Source organism: Ambystoma mexicanum, chromosome 1p (assembly GCF_040938575.1).
Source record: "Ambystoma mexicanum isolate Mex_15411 chromosome 1p, UKY_AmexF1_1, whole genome shotgun sequence".
In the NCBI taxonomy this organism is placed as follows: Eukaryota; Metazoa; Chordata; class Amphibia; order Caudata; family Ambystomatidae; genus Ambystoma; species Ambystoma mexicanum.
This window is the reverse complement of record NC_090921.1, coordinates 97887217-97903844: the sequence shown is the minus strand read 5'-3', so window position 1 is coordinate 97903844 and position 16628 is coordinate 97887217. Positions and strand designations below refer to the sequence as shown.

General features: G+C 44.5%; 1 protein-coding gene across 1 annotated transcript in view; it reads right to left on the bottom strand.

Moving 5' to 3' along the window:
- Positions 1 to 15108: 15108 nt before the first annotated feature.
- Positions 15109 to 16628, bottom strand: part of LOC138453637 (serine/threonine-protein kinase SBK1-like) — a 42646-nt gene continuing 41126 nt past the window's right edge. The window contains exon 4 of the mRNA XM_069606706.1: positions 15109 to 15924. Within this exon, the coding sequence (XP_069462807.1) occupies positions 15109 to 15924 (816 nt within the window). The remainder of the gene's footprint in view (positions 15925 to 16628) is intronic.

The following is a 16628-nucleotide window of genomic DNA, read 5'->3' as shown; positions in this document are numbered from 1 at the left end:
ATCCCAAGGAGAAGGGGAAGATGACCGTTTGGAAAGCACTCAGCTGTATGACACTGAGGATGTCACCCGAAGTAGTGGGAGCAGGAAACTGTCCCTGGACATATTAGAAATCAGTAAATACGATGATGACACAAGGAGTTGCGTGAATTCGGAATGATCAATGTCCGACTCTGGAGAGGAGACGGAGTGCGAGACAAATGAAGAAGGGAGACGGCGTGAAAAGCGGCTCCCAACGGAAAAAGGGGTATGATGGTCAGACACTAGTGAGTCCGCACCGGGGACATCAGAGTCTGCCACACAGTCTGACCGGCATGAAGGAGCACCTCATGGTCAGAGGGGGGTGTCGTCACCACCCTATGTAGATAGACTAAGGACATTGTCAGGTAGACGGCGATGTGGGAATATTACCCCTGCGATAGACAGGATAACTATGAGAGAAGAGAAAGAGGGCTGCGCATTCCAGTTTCGGCTACTAGAAAAGGGAGGAGCAAGACCACAATATATTCCATGGCCACACATGGATAGAGAAAACCTGAAAAATAAGCTTCCAATGCTGACATCGGTAGCTGGGAAGTGGATACACGAGTTAGAAAAATGACGGGGGGAGTCACGCTCACAATAGGGGATATTAAAGGTCTCCTGATTGCCATACTTGGTGAAAGAGCAGAAGATGTGTGGACACGGGCAGGGTACGCTGGTATAACCACAATCAATACTGCACATGATGGAGCGCCATTTAACAATTGCAGAGCAGCAGTATGGAAAGCGTTGCCAGTGTTTTACCCAGACACTTCCGATATGGGAGCTATAATGACTCAAAAAATGAAGGAGTCCGAAGATCCGTTCATTTATATCCTGAATTTCCAAGACGCATGGATACTCAAAACGCATGAATCTTGGATGAAATCTATACCAGTGTTTTACCACATATTGTGCCAAGGGTTGCCAGAACCAGTGCAGAAACAGCTCAAGAAATTGGTAGGAGTTGAGGCTAAACCTTGGGCTGAAATACAGTTGACTATTGCACATTACTATAGATTGTTGCAAGAAAAGAATTGAAAAAAGGAGGCAACTCGAAAGGGTGAGGAAGCGCAGCTGGTACAAAAGAAATTATCAAAGTATGCTCTTGAAGGAGCCATGCTAACTAACCCAGCTGAACAGAACATGCAACAGGTGGCTAATCCACAGCAGAACAACCAGGCTAATGTAGGACATTACCCGAGGGGAAGAGGATTTAGAGGAAGAGGATGGCATAGTAATCAAGGAGATTTCAAAAGTAATCAAGGAGGCTTTCAAAATGTGCAAACGGGCAACCCAGATATGTGAAATGGACAAATATTCCGACCACCTCCAGTATGTTGTCTGTGTGGAATGACAGGGCATTTGGCGCGCACGTGCAGAAGCCAAAGCGCGTGGCAGAAAGCTAAGGAACGGGAGCCGGCACAGTGAATCCACCTGAAATCCCACAACAGGGTGGTGCGCAGAATCACACGGTGCAGTAGCAAGCTCCAGGCGCACAGCAAGGTGCGCAACAAGGGGTTCAACCACTGAACATGGGTAATTTGCCACAAGGACAATCCCAACAGGCACCACAACAAACATTTCAGGGCACAAAGTCTGGAAGAGGAAGCAACCCTGGGAATGGAGAAAATCCACAAGTGTACAGTGGACCAAATTTATATATAAATTAGGACAGCTCGCTGGGAACCCTGATGTGCTCTATCCTATCAGTGACACCAGACCCTAATAGGGAACCTAGGGTGAATGTCATCATAGGGGGTAAAGAATATTCCTTCTTAGTTGACACAGGTGCAACACGCTCGTGCATACGTGAAGGCAAGTTTTCCTTGTCCGGCAAGGCCATAGATACTCAGAATTTTACAGGAGCTCATAGTAGAGTTCCCTTTGCAGACGCATTCCCAGTCTCCGTAGGAGAGTGCGAAATGAATGTGCCTTTGTTGTATTCGCGTCAGACCCCCAGTAAACATTTTGGGTCGAGACTTAATGACAAAATTGAACATGACAATCTCGTTCACGGAGGAGGGCATAGTATGCTCCACTCCAGGAATGCGTTATTCAAACGTGTGCAAAATGATTAGAGCATATTCAGGACACATAGCCATGAGAGCTATACCACTGGAGCCAGAAATTTTCGCATATGGCATGCGTGCACTTATGGCTGGAGTGCCAGGCCTTGCAGACAAGGTCATGAGAACCCCAGATGAGTTCTTATTCAGACCAAGAATACCTATGCATGAAGAGGAGGGACAAGTATTTCCCTTGATGATACATGCTGCAGCAGTGCGAGGGAAAGTAGCATTGGTCGAAGGCTACGATGATGAAGGCAGACAATGGTGTGCAATTATCGACATTGAAGAAGGGTATCGAGTGATGGACGTCACCGATGACGATCTGTTTGAAGAACAACAAGACTCAGAAGAGACAAGGGTGGAAGTGAGTCTCATCTTTTGGGTAAAAATGATCACAAGAGAAGTGCCTCAGAGAATGATGTTGGCTCTGATATGTCCAGAATACTTTGATGACGACATGGCCCAGGTGCCTGTCTCAGTATGGACTACAGGAACCTACGACGTAGGCCTCCTGAAGGGGGTGGGAGAAGTGAAAATTAAACTGAAACCAGGAGCAATTTTGCTGCGAGCTCGACAATATCCCATGTCCAGAGAGGCAGATGAAGGGATCGCAAAGACAATTTCTGCCATGATGGACCAGGGCATCCTAGTGACGTCAGAGTCACCATGTAATCCAGTGATTATCCTGTCAAGAAATCAAAGGAAGGATCTTGTTGTTTAATCCAAGATTTAACAGCATTAAACAATATTGTTGAAGCAGAGTTCCCTCTAGTCCCTAACCCGTCTACAATCCTATGTAATATACCCATCGAGGCAAAATATTTCACAGTGATTGACTTGAAAAATGCCTTTTTCTCAATCCCGTTGCACGTGATTTACAAGATCTGACGTCATTTACGGTCAGGCAAATACGCCTGAAAAGCACGAGGTTGCTACAGGGGTACTGTGAGTCCCCGTCCATTTTCAACAGAGTCCTACAGATTAACCTAAGCAGTATTGCATTAGAAATTGTCGTCTTGCAATATGTGGACGACATTTTAATCTGCAGTACTATAGAGGAGCAATGGAGGCGCGATTCTGTTCAGCTATTGACTATACTGGCTGAGAAAGTTTATAAGGTTGACAAAGAAAAACTACAATTGGGGTACAAGCCCCTGGCATATTACAGTGGGAGCCTGGACCCAGTAATGAAAGGCCAATTCCCATGCAAACAAAGTTTAGCTGCTGCAGCATTAGCCATACAGAAGGCGACAACCATTGTAATGGGATGTTCCATGACGTTATACGTCGAGCACTCATTATTTGCCATATTATAGAAACCAAAGGACACATTGACCTCCCAGAGAGCTTCTGCATATGAAGTGATCATATCTAATCCATCGATCAAAATAATTTGATGTAAAACAGTCAACCCAGCCACGTTCATAGCTGAGCCAGTCTCTGAAGGAGAGCCAATACATGACTGTGTAAACTATGAAGAATTCTATGATGAAATCCCCAGGGTGAAAGAAAATGCCCTGGTGGGAGGGGAGATTGTTTTCATTGACGGTTCTTCGAGAATCGATCAAGAAGACGGACAAAGATATACAGGTGTTGCTGTAATGAAATACATAGCAAACGGAGAATTTCGAGTACTCGTCAGTGCACGAATACCATCTCATTACTCAGCACAGGCTGCAGAGTTATCAGCGTTGATACTCGCCATTGAAAATCAAGCAGACCAGGAAGTAACGGTGTAGAGTGACTCCGCTTATGTGACGTCCACAGTGCAGCCATGATTAGCACGCTGGAAAAAGAGGGCTATCTCCAAGCAGACAGCAGCCCACCTTATTGGAGAGGCTGATTAAGGCACTGCAGCTCCCAGTGGGCATAGCGGTCGTAAAATGCACCGCCCACATGAAAGGGACAGATTTTGTGTCACGCAGAAATCACGCAGCAGACACGGAAACCAAGCGTATGGCATCCAAAAGTGACACAGTCATGGAAGAGGAAGTGGCGTGCACCCATGAGAGAATGATGGTGGCATGAACCATGCCTGAAGCCTACAGCAATCTGGGACAGACACAACTAATGGAGCTTCAAAGGGAGGCACCACAGGATGAGAAGAACCTGTGGAAACATCGAGGGCGTTCTTTCAACCCACTGACGGATTGTGGCGGCAAGACAGCACTGGTAAACCAGTAATATCTGTAGCCCTACTAAAAATAGCATTGGAACAGCTACACTATCCTATACACATGTCAAAAGAAAATCTAGCAGCAACGCTCGCAGAAGACTGGTTTATACCGAATTTAGCAGAGCATGTTGCATTCTTTATGGTGAACTGCATAATCTGCCAGCAATTCACCGCTGGGCACACATTAAAAGTAGTGAGAGGAGTCATCCCCCAGCCAAATGGGCCTTTTCAGGATTTGCATGTCGATTACGTTGACATGATTCAAGTATGCAACGGGTACAGATACTTAATTGTAGTGGTGTGTCCATTCTCTAGATGGATAGAAGCAGGTCCATGTACACACCCAGACTCTACCTTTGCGGCCAAATTCCTAGTGAGGGAAGTGTTCCCTAGGTGGGGGGTGTGTGAAGTCATGAGATTAGATAATGGGGCTTGTTTTGTAAATGCAGTCTTTGAACAGATTAGCTTGTTGCTTGGTATAAATCACAAGTTCTCATCTGCGTATCATCCAGTAGGTAATGGTATTTGCGAGAGGCTCAATGGCTTCTTAAAGGAAAGGATAGCCAAGTTGAAGCTTACTCTTAAGAGCGGATGGTTGCACTGCCTTCCACTGGCGTTGTATGCTCTTCGAAACCAACCAGGCTCCGACCATCATCTTACGCCGCACAAGATAGTCACAGGAAGGAGAATGAATACTCCCCTAACCTCTCAAGACAGAGCTAGAAGTGATGCCCAGCCAACCAGAGAGATCCTGGGATCCTAAATGCAAAGATACCTGAACTGCATGACATCTAGCCTTACCGTAATTTCAGACCAGCTGCAGCGACGACGAAAAGGGTACAGCGAAACACAAAACACAGAGGGGGATGCTGCAACAGACACAGCTCAAGGTTTACGTGTTCCACTCGTTTTCACTGGACGTGCTGTATTGGTGAAGAACCATACGAGGAAAAGGTGGGACGAGCCAAGATTCAATGGCCCTTTCATCGTGGAAGACTGCACTCCATCAGCCGTGAAAGTGCAGGGCACGAGAGTATTCTCAATGACATTAAGCCCTATATTGGAGAAAGCCCTCTAGCTGCACCCCACCGCGAAGAGACCACAGACAACGGGGAAGAACCTCAGCACCTGCATGACGAGGAAGAAGGACGCATGAGCAGGAAAGCAAAGACAAAAAAGAACCTTTTGCAAGTTGTGGCTTAAATTGGACATTTCCTCTAAGCAAAAAGGGGGATAAGGACATAAAACGGACACTCTGTGCATCTTAGTTGCAGGGTGATGAAGAAAATTGCGCATGTAAGCCACAGCACGTTTGTTAACACGAACTGTTGAACCAAGTCACACTTAAGCACTTATTAAGGAAAAGACTGTAACAAATGTTGATCACTGACTTTTATAGTGAGAGCGAAATACAGTATCCTGAATCATCCAGCACCAAGACTTTGTTTGGCAGCACTTATGGTGTCCCCCAGTAGAGACATCACAAAGGACGTGCTTAACTACTTCCATTTAGTATTGGTATCATATCTGTCGCTGGTAGGGAGGGTCACCAGTGTCACAGACTTTATCCAAGATCCTGCCAACAAGAAAGTAATCTGGCAACTACTTCCCGTCATCGCGGAAGCCTTCATTGTACTGCCCAAATACAGTGATAAGGACACAAATGCTTCCACCACAGGCGATTCTAGATGAACTCATCAATACGCTTTTCTTTCGCATAATCGAAGAGTGCCCATCTATTGTCGGATGAAATACTGACATGTTGACTTTCATTAGAGATCCAGCAAACACTGAACATTTGAACCAGCTGTGGAACAAACTCAACAATTTGGTCGCAATCCATGTGTCAGGACAGTGCAAACATTGTTCCCAGCGAGAAAAGAGCGTGTAATCCTGAAACTCACTCAGCAAGGCAGGACAAATGTCCCTGTCACCCGAAGACAGCAGGCTGGCACATAACGTCCTCTTTCGCCTAGTCACTGACTTTCCAGAGATGGTGGGGAGACCTGTCAGGTTGACGTCCTCACCTTTATCAGAGATCCAGCTAATGTCGCTCAGATGGGAACTCTCCTCCATGGTATAATGTTGCAGGTGGAGCTGTCTAACTTTCAGAGAGATTATATGAGGAGATTCCAGTGAAACCTTCTGCAGAGGGAAAGATCGAGGGAACAGAATCAAGAACCCTAATTGTTGTAATTGTTGAAACTTTTCCCCTTTTTCCACACTGACCAGCATCCAGCATGTCCTAAGGACTGAAGCAGATTCGGGGGTGGTCTGGGAACTCACGTATTTCGAACATGCACAGTAAAAGTGACGTACTGTAGTGTTAATTTAAATCTATTTTTCCATCGTCTAGTAAGGGAACTATATCCTGTATCAAGAGACAATCGTCACCCGCAAAAGGGGGGACACCAGTGAAGCACCAGACACTTTATGATACAAACTGATCAAAAACAATATTGAAGTGGGAAGAACAATAACATAGACGTTTAATAACTGATCGAGATTGGGCCCAGAACAGTAACCTGGTCCTCCCACAAGCAGAGGGGCACTCTCGCTTCTCTGGGAGAAAATGGTGCCGCCTCACTTACCGTACCATCATGTATTTATGCATAGTGTTTATCATTATTTTGCTGTCATTGGCGATCAGAACTGCATTTTTTCTTGGTGCACGAAGTGGTCCAATTTCAGTGCACCCACCTGATGATGTACGCATGAAACCCACAAAAGCACCCAGACCCTATATTGTAATTCCAGTCCCGAGAAAATCTGATGGTAAGGAAAATGACCTGAGAATGAATATAGTTAGCAGCGACACATACACACTTGAGGTAACAAATGAAGAGAAAAGCTGGAGGCAGGGTCAGCATGGAATGAATGAAAACATAGCACTGACCTCTACAGGCACACACACACTGAATGTACACGAACCAGGGCATATGTCAATGGCCACAGAACCTCAAGCGAAGGCAACAGAGAGCATGAGACTGCCCACCGAACAATCAGTCCCAGATAATAATGAGAGAGACCGACAAGAATCGAGAGAAAGGCCAACGAAAGAAGACTTAACATAAGCCCTTAAGAAGACAGAAGCGGATGTAGGAGAATTCACTACAAGGACACAAATGTTAATAGATAATTTTTTCCGGTTTATAGCTAGAGCGAAGAAACGTCATGAGGAACTGAAAAATAAAACTGTATTGACGAGCACACAAGTTCCAAAACAAGGGACAAGTACCAGGCCCATGATGCAGCCATACACTGGGCCAGTAACAGGCTGGTGGTTCATAAAGGCACTGATAGATGGCAGAAAAAGAATGCAAGAAGAGAAGGAGAGAATTGCAAAACCTCCACCTACCTCATTGATGCAGAAAAAGAAACCTGCTCGTGGACCAGAATGCTCGAGAGTCCTCCAGTAATTAAAAGCCATACAGACACATTTAGGGATGCAGTTATAGCAAACTACAGAAGACACTAAGGATCAGGAGAAACCTGCATGAAGATAACAGTGAACTTAACGACGACATGGACAGCACAGCACATCTAGGAAACAATATTTGGTACCAGCAAATGAAAGAAGTTAGAAGAAGGAAATCAGAAGGAGAATGCGTCATTTGTGCACTTCTACCGTACAGTATGGGAAAATCCAAGATCTTTGTGGCTCTAGAAATTGATGTCCCGACAGCACACTGTCTGGCAATCGTAGCAATGTGCAACACCAGAGGCAAGTTTATGGGGAGGGATGCCTCATTGAGATGGGCAACAGAAACGGATTAGCCCGATGAAGATGACTACGTCCAGGACATTAAGACGAGAAATAGAGCTCATACTAGGAATCAGGTGATCAGGTATGAAAAGCCTGAAGTTAAAGGAGCAGGAATAAGATGGGAAATAAACCCGAGACTGAACGATCAAGGAAAAACCCCAGAAGAGGCTCAAATTTGGAAGAACAGAGGCCAGATGCAGATCTGGGGAACAGTGCTTTCTCCCAACGGATGGGAAGACGAGTGGTGATCTGCCTAGCATGGATGGTCCTTGGAGCCTGCAAGGAGGCAATAGAAAACTCAGAGGTTGTGCAAACCTCTATGACCAAAATTCACAAGATTGCTGACATGGGTTGAAGACAGAGGAGGACCATTGTAGATGCTGCCACTGGAAAGCCCAAAATTGTGCTTCAGGAACAATGGCACAAGGAAGATGTGAGGGAATCAGAACTGCAGATTAATTTTTGAAGTTCCAGGAATGACTCACGGAACCGCAGTAATTATGTATCATTATTGGGCGTGTAGATCCACAGCATACATAAGACTGCCGAAAAACTGGCGAGGCATATGCACAATAGTAAACGTCCACGTTCCAGCACCAGTGATCCCGAAAGGTGACCTGAATATTGACAGTTTCCCGAAAGCAGATGCCCACCTGAGGAAAAGGAGATCTGTGGAACTGACAACACGAGTGAAGAGAGAAAACTATTTTTCTGCCAAAACAGAAGAAGCATTTCATGCAATCCTGTATGAACACAAGCTGTTCAGCCTCACCTCATCAGTGTGCGCGACAATCCTCATGCCAAGATTCAAAGTTGGAGCATACATTAAATGGTTGCAAATCACCAGATGCGAATTACTGTAGACCATCAACTCGATAGTAAAGGGATTCAATGCAATCAAGAAAGAGTTAAGAGCAATTAGACTAATGACTCTCCAGAGCAGATATGTACTTGACATGATCACAGTGATGGATGGAGGAGTTTGTGCAAAAATCGGAGAATCATGTTGCACATTTATACCTTCTCATGATGAAGAAATGGAACTTTAACAGAAGCCATAGATATGCTAACAAATCTGCAGAACCAGATGATAGACGAAACTGATGTAGTTAATGATGACAGCTGGTTTGGATCACTATTCTGAGGGGTCCCAAAATGTATGGCAGACATATTCAAGTTCCTGGGACCCCTGCTAGTGATGATATTACTAGGATTCTGTGTTATCAAGATAATAATCTCGCAATGTCAGAAAACGGCGAAGAAAGCCATAGGGATGAAGATCATGATCGATGTCAAGCCAGGATGGAAGCCCAGAGACCTGACTGACGGTGAAATAAGAGACTTTGTGAAGGCCAGCGAGTTTACGCCAGAAGGAACAAAGTTCCTGTACCCCAGGAAATGTAGCAATTATGAAGGAAAATTGATCTATTGTAGCCCAAATGGACAATGTCAACTAATGACATGGAATAAAGACGAACATGTGAAAACAGCAGGAAACTTAAAAGGAGTGATAAAAATATGGACCCCAAAAAGACACTCCTTCACACCATCATGTACAAACCCAGAAGACGAAGAGATGGATACAGAAGAACCAAGTAAGACAAATCCAAAGAAGAAAGCCGAAGTGTTCGATGAACCGACCAGTGTAGAGGAGGTCCCAGATATGGCCTGCACTCCAACCACACATTTTGAAGTACCAGGAACGTACACACCAAGATATGCGACGTATGATGAGCAAATATACCAGCAGAGAGCCGCACTAGGGCTCTGCCCAGTGCCCATCAGAAGAGCAATACCTGTGGAAGTGCCAATAATCAGCCAACCATGGGCAGTGCGGTATCCATTGAGACAACCGTACCAGCAGCTGACATGAAATGAAGACTACTTGCAAACTGTCCGAGAAGAGACCCAAAGGGCCTTAATCGAAGGCAAATTGTGAAGACACAAGGGCCCGGACAGACGTACAGATGAACAAAATGACAAACAAAAGATAAAACGCAAAGACAAAATGTTATGGATATAGATGTACTGGACTTAGAAGAAGAGGCGATGTTGAAATATAAAGAAACATGACCATAAAGCGGGATGAAAATATGCAACTAACTAACGCCTGTAAATAGGCTTGGAATGCAAGAAGTTAAGGAAACAGTACTGCTTGCTATGCTTAGTAGAAGAATAGAGCGGCAAGAGCCAACTATATATCTACCTCAATAAAACACATTATGTAAGTGCAAAGCCACTTTATACAAAAGCAAAATCTGGGGCTGGTTCAAAATCCCAAGAGGAAAAGAAAAATCCGAAGATGAACCATCCAGCTAAAATGACAGAGTCAACTGAATATAAAGGCCCATGGAAGTGGCTGACATCAACCTGGAACAAAAACAGCGCTAAATAGCAACGACCAGGGTCAGCCTGTGTCCACGCCAACAAAACAAAAATAGGAGCGGAGCGACCCGAAAATGAAAAATATAGTTTGGGATCTTGGAATACAAGAGGCCATGCTCACCTAACGACAGTCGGAGACGTAAATCTGGGGCTCCATGACATAGTCTGCCTGCAAGAAACTTGGTTGTTGGACCAACCCACACTCGACGGTTATACCATGGAAATATCGCCAGCAGTGAAAGGCCTTCTAGGCAGACCATCGTCTGGTCTCCTAACTGCAATTAAAACAGGCCTGGGCCTAACGGAACCAAGAAAGTGGAAAGAGGCATTTGAAATGCTTGTTATTCTGACAACATGGTTACATTCTAATGTGAGAAAGCAGAACAACCACCCAAATTGTCTAGCAATAATAAATTGCTATTGGAACCCTCAACGCATGTCCAAAAAAACGTTTGCGCCAATATGGGCGCCACGATTGATCAGCTGTATGAAGAATTCGACAAAATTGAAATCATCATATGTGGAGACTTCAATGCCAAATGCGGAGAGACAGCGGGGGCGAATTTGGGTGACGTCCAGTGGCCTGGGGGAACAGAATCAGCTATAGAGCGAGGAAAGGCATGGTCCGAAGTTATTAGATCGAGAAATATACAAAACATAGCCTTGCTGTTCCCAGAGCAAGAAAATATCCCGACTTGGGAACGTAATTCCTCGAAAGCAACACTAGATTATATATTCAGCTCTGATGGTCTCACACCAAATATTATGAGCTTCAAGGTGCTAAAAATGCAACACAGTGACCATAACCTATTGATCTGTACGTGGCAAGGTAGAAGGCCGGAAAAAAGGACGTATGAAATGGTCACGGAAACGAACATCCAACAAACAAGAAAAATAGGGAGAAGACTGAGAAGAATAGCCAAGAAAACAAACGCCCAGGAAGATTGGGAGAAGAGGCAATTGGAAGTGAAAAAGTACAACAGCTGGCGAAAACACCATAGAGCAGCACAATACCAAAATGACGCTGAAGATATGATGAGAAAAATACAAACAAATAAATCAAGTGAATTTTGGGCACTAATAAAAACTATGAATAGTACATCAAGTACAACGCGGTGCAACGCCGTCTCAGAAGCCAGGTGGATAAACTAACTATCAGCGAATTTGATTGCCCGAACTCTGACATGGCCGGGACGAAGCAAGCGTCAAACACAACTTGGGTGGACGTATCAAACCCTGCTGACATTGAAACGACAATCGAGAAGTTGAAAACATCCAGAGCCCCGGTTTCCAAAAGAATGGTCGGAAGTGACCAGCATGATCTTTGCAGAATGTTGCAAGAAAAAACTGATTCCGGAAACATGGCAGAAAGCAGTCATAGTCCCAGTCTACAAAAAAGGATGCCGAAAAGAACCCGAAAACTATAAGCCGATAGCCTTACAGGACATAATAGGGAAAATGTACGCAACCCACCTGCTTGACCATTTTAGAACCTGGGAAAAAAATGGCCCTTCAAAAGACAATCTCCAAACGGGCTTTCAAAAGAAACGGCAGTACAGCGATCAAAATCATGTTAATAAACACCATGAAAGCTAAAGTAAAGGAAGGAGCGCCAAAGGTGTATCTGGCTTTCGTGGACCTTTCCAAAGCTTTTGACAGGATCGACCGGAACAAATTGTGGTCGAAACTACATAGCTGGAACTGTCCAAAAAAGGTGCTCGAACCGATAAAAGCCCTACACTCTCAGACGAAAATCAGAGTCAAGCTAAACCATCAGGGCACTCTATCAGAGGAGATCACGGTGAATAGAGGAGCCAAGCAGGGATGTCCCTTGGCCCCAGCCTTATTCATTGCGTTCCTAGGAGATTATCAGCAATCAGAAAGAAAAATAAGGGCCTTCCCTCCAAAAATTGGAAAAACAGAGATACCAAGACTCTTGTATGCCGATGACGTTATTCTGATAGACCAGACAGACCAGACAAAAGTTGGGTTGCCACGAAAACTATCAAACGTGGAGAAATATATCGAGGAGAACCAGCTTGAGATAAACAAAACTAAAAACAAAATTCTGCCAATCGAGAAAGTACCAACTAAACCAAAGAAACAACAGAACTGGTTTCTTGAGAGCACCAAAATTGAAACCGTAAAGAACATCAAATATCTTGGAGTTCAGATTGACAGCTCAGGAACTGACAAGTCAATGCAAGATCTACTGTGGGAGAAAGCCGAACGCCTAACTTCTCAAACAAGAGCACTAGATAACAAGTTTGGGAAGTTTTCACTAATTCCGGCGATAAACTTTTACAAGACAAAAGAAGTCCCATCTCTGGTATATGGAATGGAAGCCTCTCTATACATCACACGTCCGCTCTGGAACAAATTGGAGGGACACGTTTGGAAGGCAGTGTTAGGCCTCCCAAAGTCGACCTCCATGCCGGCCATCAGGCGAGAACTGGGCTTTGTGTCACTAGTGTCTATGGTCGACCAAAGTGCCATGAGACTATACAGGAAAATAATCATGACTGACACACTACGCACGTATAACATCATTAAGGAAGAAATTGAAATAGGACAATGCGAAAAGCCCTAAAAAAATGGGTAAAAACCAGAAAAGATGACCTATCTCAAATAGCCTGCACAGAAAAAGATCTAAAGGAAAATCCTGATCGCATCAAAAAAAAAATGGAGGATTTGGATTGGATCCTGACAATTGAGAAAGCGGTGGGGAATAAACTTCTAACGCATCTGCCGCCGACTTTCAATAAGCTGAAAATACCGCAAAAATACTGTGCGAAATTCCCGGACAAAAGATTGAGAAATCTGTTCATGAAAGCTAGATTAAACCTACTGCTAACTCAAGAGATTACATCTATTCGAGGATCCGCGAGCGACCAGAGATGTCGCCTATGTAAAAATGAACCAGTGGTAGAAACCCTGAAACATCTGGTGGTGGACTGTCCGCAAACTACACAAAACAGAAGCACATACCTCCTACCGCTGATAACAAATCCATGGATGATACAACCAGACGACCTGTGGAACAGATTGGTCTCTGGCGAAACGACTAGATGGACTGTGGCGATGGTTAAACTAATAGAACTGGCATTCCAACCACAAATGCCAAGTACGGCGCAGACAAACTGTGAGCCATCATAGTGAGCAGGATGAAGGGGCAATCCTCGTCACCTTTTTATGATAAGCCAGAGAGATTTGACAGCGGTCTGGATTTGAAGTGAAAAGAGAAGTTTTGTAAAAGCGGGTTGAAACCTTGATAAAACTCAGGCTAAACTGAGTAGAAATCAATAAATTAAAATGTTTTTAAAAAAGAGGCGAGGCAACATATCTTGGACTGTTTCACTGATGCTACTAAGGCTGGGAAGGCTAGCTGTTCTTGGTAGAGATATCGGGCAAGGAGATTAATATGAAGGAACATAAACCTATTAAGGAGCAGAGCATTCTGACTTCTACTGTTTGTGAAAATCCAATTTCTCCGTAAAATTGGCCAGCCCTGTAACAAACCCTGTAAAAAACAGAGTGAACACTGACACTTCAGACAAGATCTTGGCATCTTTCTTGATCCCATGTGGAAACTTGTGACACACATGACAACACAAACATTCTTTGGGTAAGATTTATTCTCTTCCTAGTTATTAACAACATGTTTGCCCATCGCATTACAGTTTTCATAGATGCAGCAACAACATGTGAAACAGGTAAGCACTTAAACTCATAACATGACAAAATATATGAGCATCTGTCTGTTCTGATGCTCCTGTTACCCTTTCTTAGTCCTCCAACAGACACTTGATACAGAGTGTGCAGTCTCCCTTCCATAGTAGGATCTATTCTACTGCACATCAAAAATGCCCCATGTAGCCTCTGAATAGCCTGGCACGGTGATGTGTTGCTGGTGGTAGCCAGAGCCTCGAACACTGTCTTTATGTCCATTCTGTAAGTTAATTCAGTGGAGAAGGAGGTGTTACTTCCGGCTTTTAGCACATTCTGGTTTTGTTGAAGGATTTGATATTGGGAAATCATGCCAGACTTCAATGTGCCACCAGGACCAATATTTGGGAGAACATCTCTCATCGTCGGCTCATTGAAGCGATTTGTTGCATTCTGCATTCACAGTTTACAAGCGTCAAAGGTTGCCAAACCCAGGCAAAGTTTCAATCTCAACCCATTATTTGGGTTTGAAGAAGAAATGGGATTATTAATCTTGGGTCTATGTGATGACTTTGCTCCTTCATCGCAATATTGTCTGATGATCCACTAGATGCGATAGTTGGAAGTGTTGTGTCTCCGCTGAGAGATGGGTAGGATCCACCATTGGGCACACAATTCTTAAGACCCAACAAATGCTGACATTCTACAAGAGAACGAAGCAAAGAACATGATTAGTGGACTCAAGCATTGGGATGTTCACGTGTACAAAATGAGATTTGGAAAATGAAACATCATTGGCCACGGTCAATGAACAACAGAAGCAGTATGACCCCTTCCCAACAATAACAATACGTAGAATGTTAATATAGCATCTGGTGCACAGAGTGAAATGTGGTAGGTGCCAGCACTTCCTTACAAAGCATCCAATATGGATCTTGTGTGGGAGGTTATTGTGCATTTTAGGTGGGCATGACATACACTGACCATTTGATATTTATTTTACTCACCCAACAAAGGATGCATGCTCACGTGATTTCCAACTCAGCACCGAGAGTGAGCGACACTTCCTCATCGCTGATCACCACCAAAGACGTGTCGGGAAGTAGGACTCCCATGTCATCGACAAAGACAATGGCGACCCGCATGGAAATACTCTCCTGGTTCTTCACCTCACTTTCCTGTTCCACCTCTCCTTGGTACACAACCTCTTCCTGCTGTCCCACGTCTCCTTGATGTGACTCCACCTCTTCCTGTGACTCCATGTCTTCCTCCTCCTCACTGTCTGACCTGACCACTGCCAGGATGTTCTCAGTTTTCCATGGAACACTGAGGTATTGCTGAACTTTAATGGCAGAACACCTTCTCAGTGGGTCAAAGGTCAACATTTGCTTCATAAAGCAATGGGCTTGAGGAGTGAACCTCTGCCAGTAGCTGGGAACAGGTGAACTGGGTCCTCTCACCTGCCACCAGTACAAATCTTTATAATGTCGGTCTGATGGCAAAGCCCGTTCCCAGGGGAAGAATCCGGTCATGGTTGTCAAAATGAGAACGGCCAAGGCCCAAACATCAAGACTGGGGTGTAAGATGATAGTATTTGGATGTCTGAGGCGACACAGCTCTGGGGCCATATAAGGGTTGATACAGGACATGGCTGTAATGTTAAAGCCAGTCAGGCTTGTGAGTCCAAAGTCACTCAGCTTGACGCAATGGCATTCTGGGTCCATCAGCATGACGTTGTCTGGTTTGATGTCCCTGTGCACGAGCCCCAGGCTGTGCATATAGTCTAATGCGCTGCAGAGCTGCGACACGCACCGCTTCACCATAATTTCTTGGATTCCAACCTGGAGAGGATACGGTAGAAATAAACACATTATTAAATGATATGAAAGCAGGCTGCCCATTATAAAGCCAATGGAAAATAATACCAGACACTGAATTGCATATTTTGTGATTGATTTCCCAGATGTTCCTTGGTCACTGCATCGTTTTGCCCCATCACCACGGTACACATTTTGCTATATATCTCTGTATACCCGGGGAAGACACCTTCTTGTCAGTAGTGTGATGCATATTAGAGGTTAAATATATACAACAGATAGGCATGGTATATACATTTACACCACAAAGAGTGCGATTTAAGATGAATAAGTCAAGGATTGTGGCCAATGCAACCTGGCCATGTTCAAGACCTGCCATGAAGATCCTAGTCCCGCCATAAGTGAGCCAAGGAACAGCATGTATGTGAGAATAAATGGTGGTGGATGATTAATTGTGAGGACTAAGACAATTAGAAGAACATCTGCAACAGGTGGGTGCTTAGATTCAGCATGGTAGTATGGTTGGTGTGGATAGATTTCAGGTGTAAAGGAATTCCATTCTTGTGTCAAGACTGAATAGAATGTTTCTGGGATTCTGGTTGAACAGAGGACTATCCTTCCTGAATCTGTGGTGTTAGCCTATGTCGTGTGATGTTTTTGGTTGGGTTGAGGAAGTGATGGGTTGCTTACTTTCCATGTCTCAAGTTTAAGCTCATCGTGCTTGATGG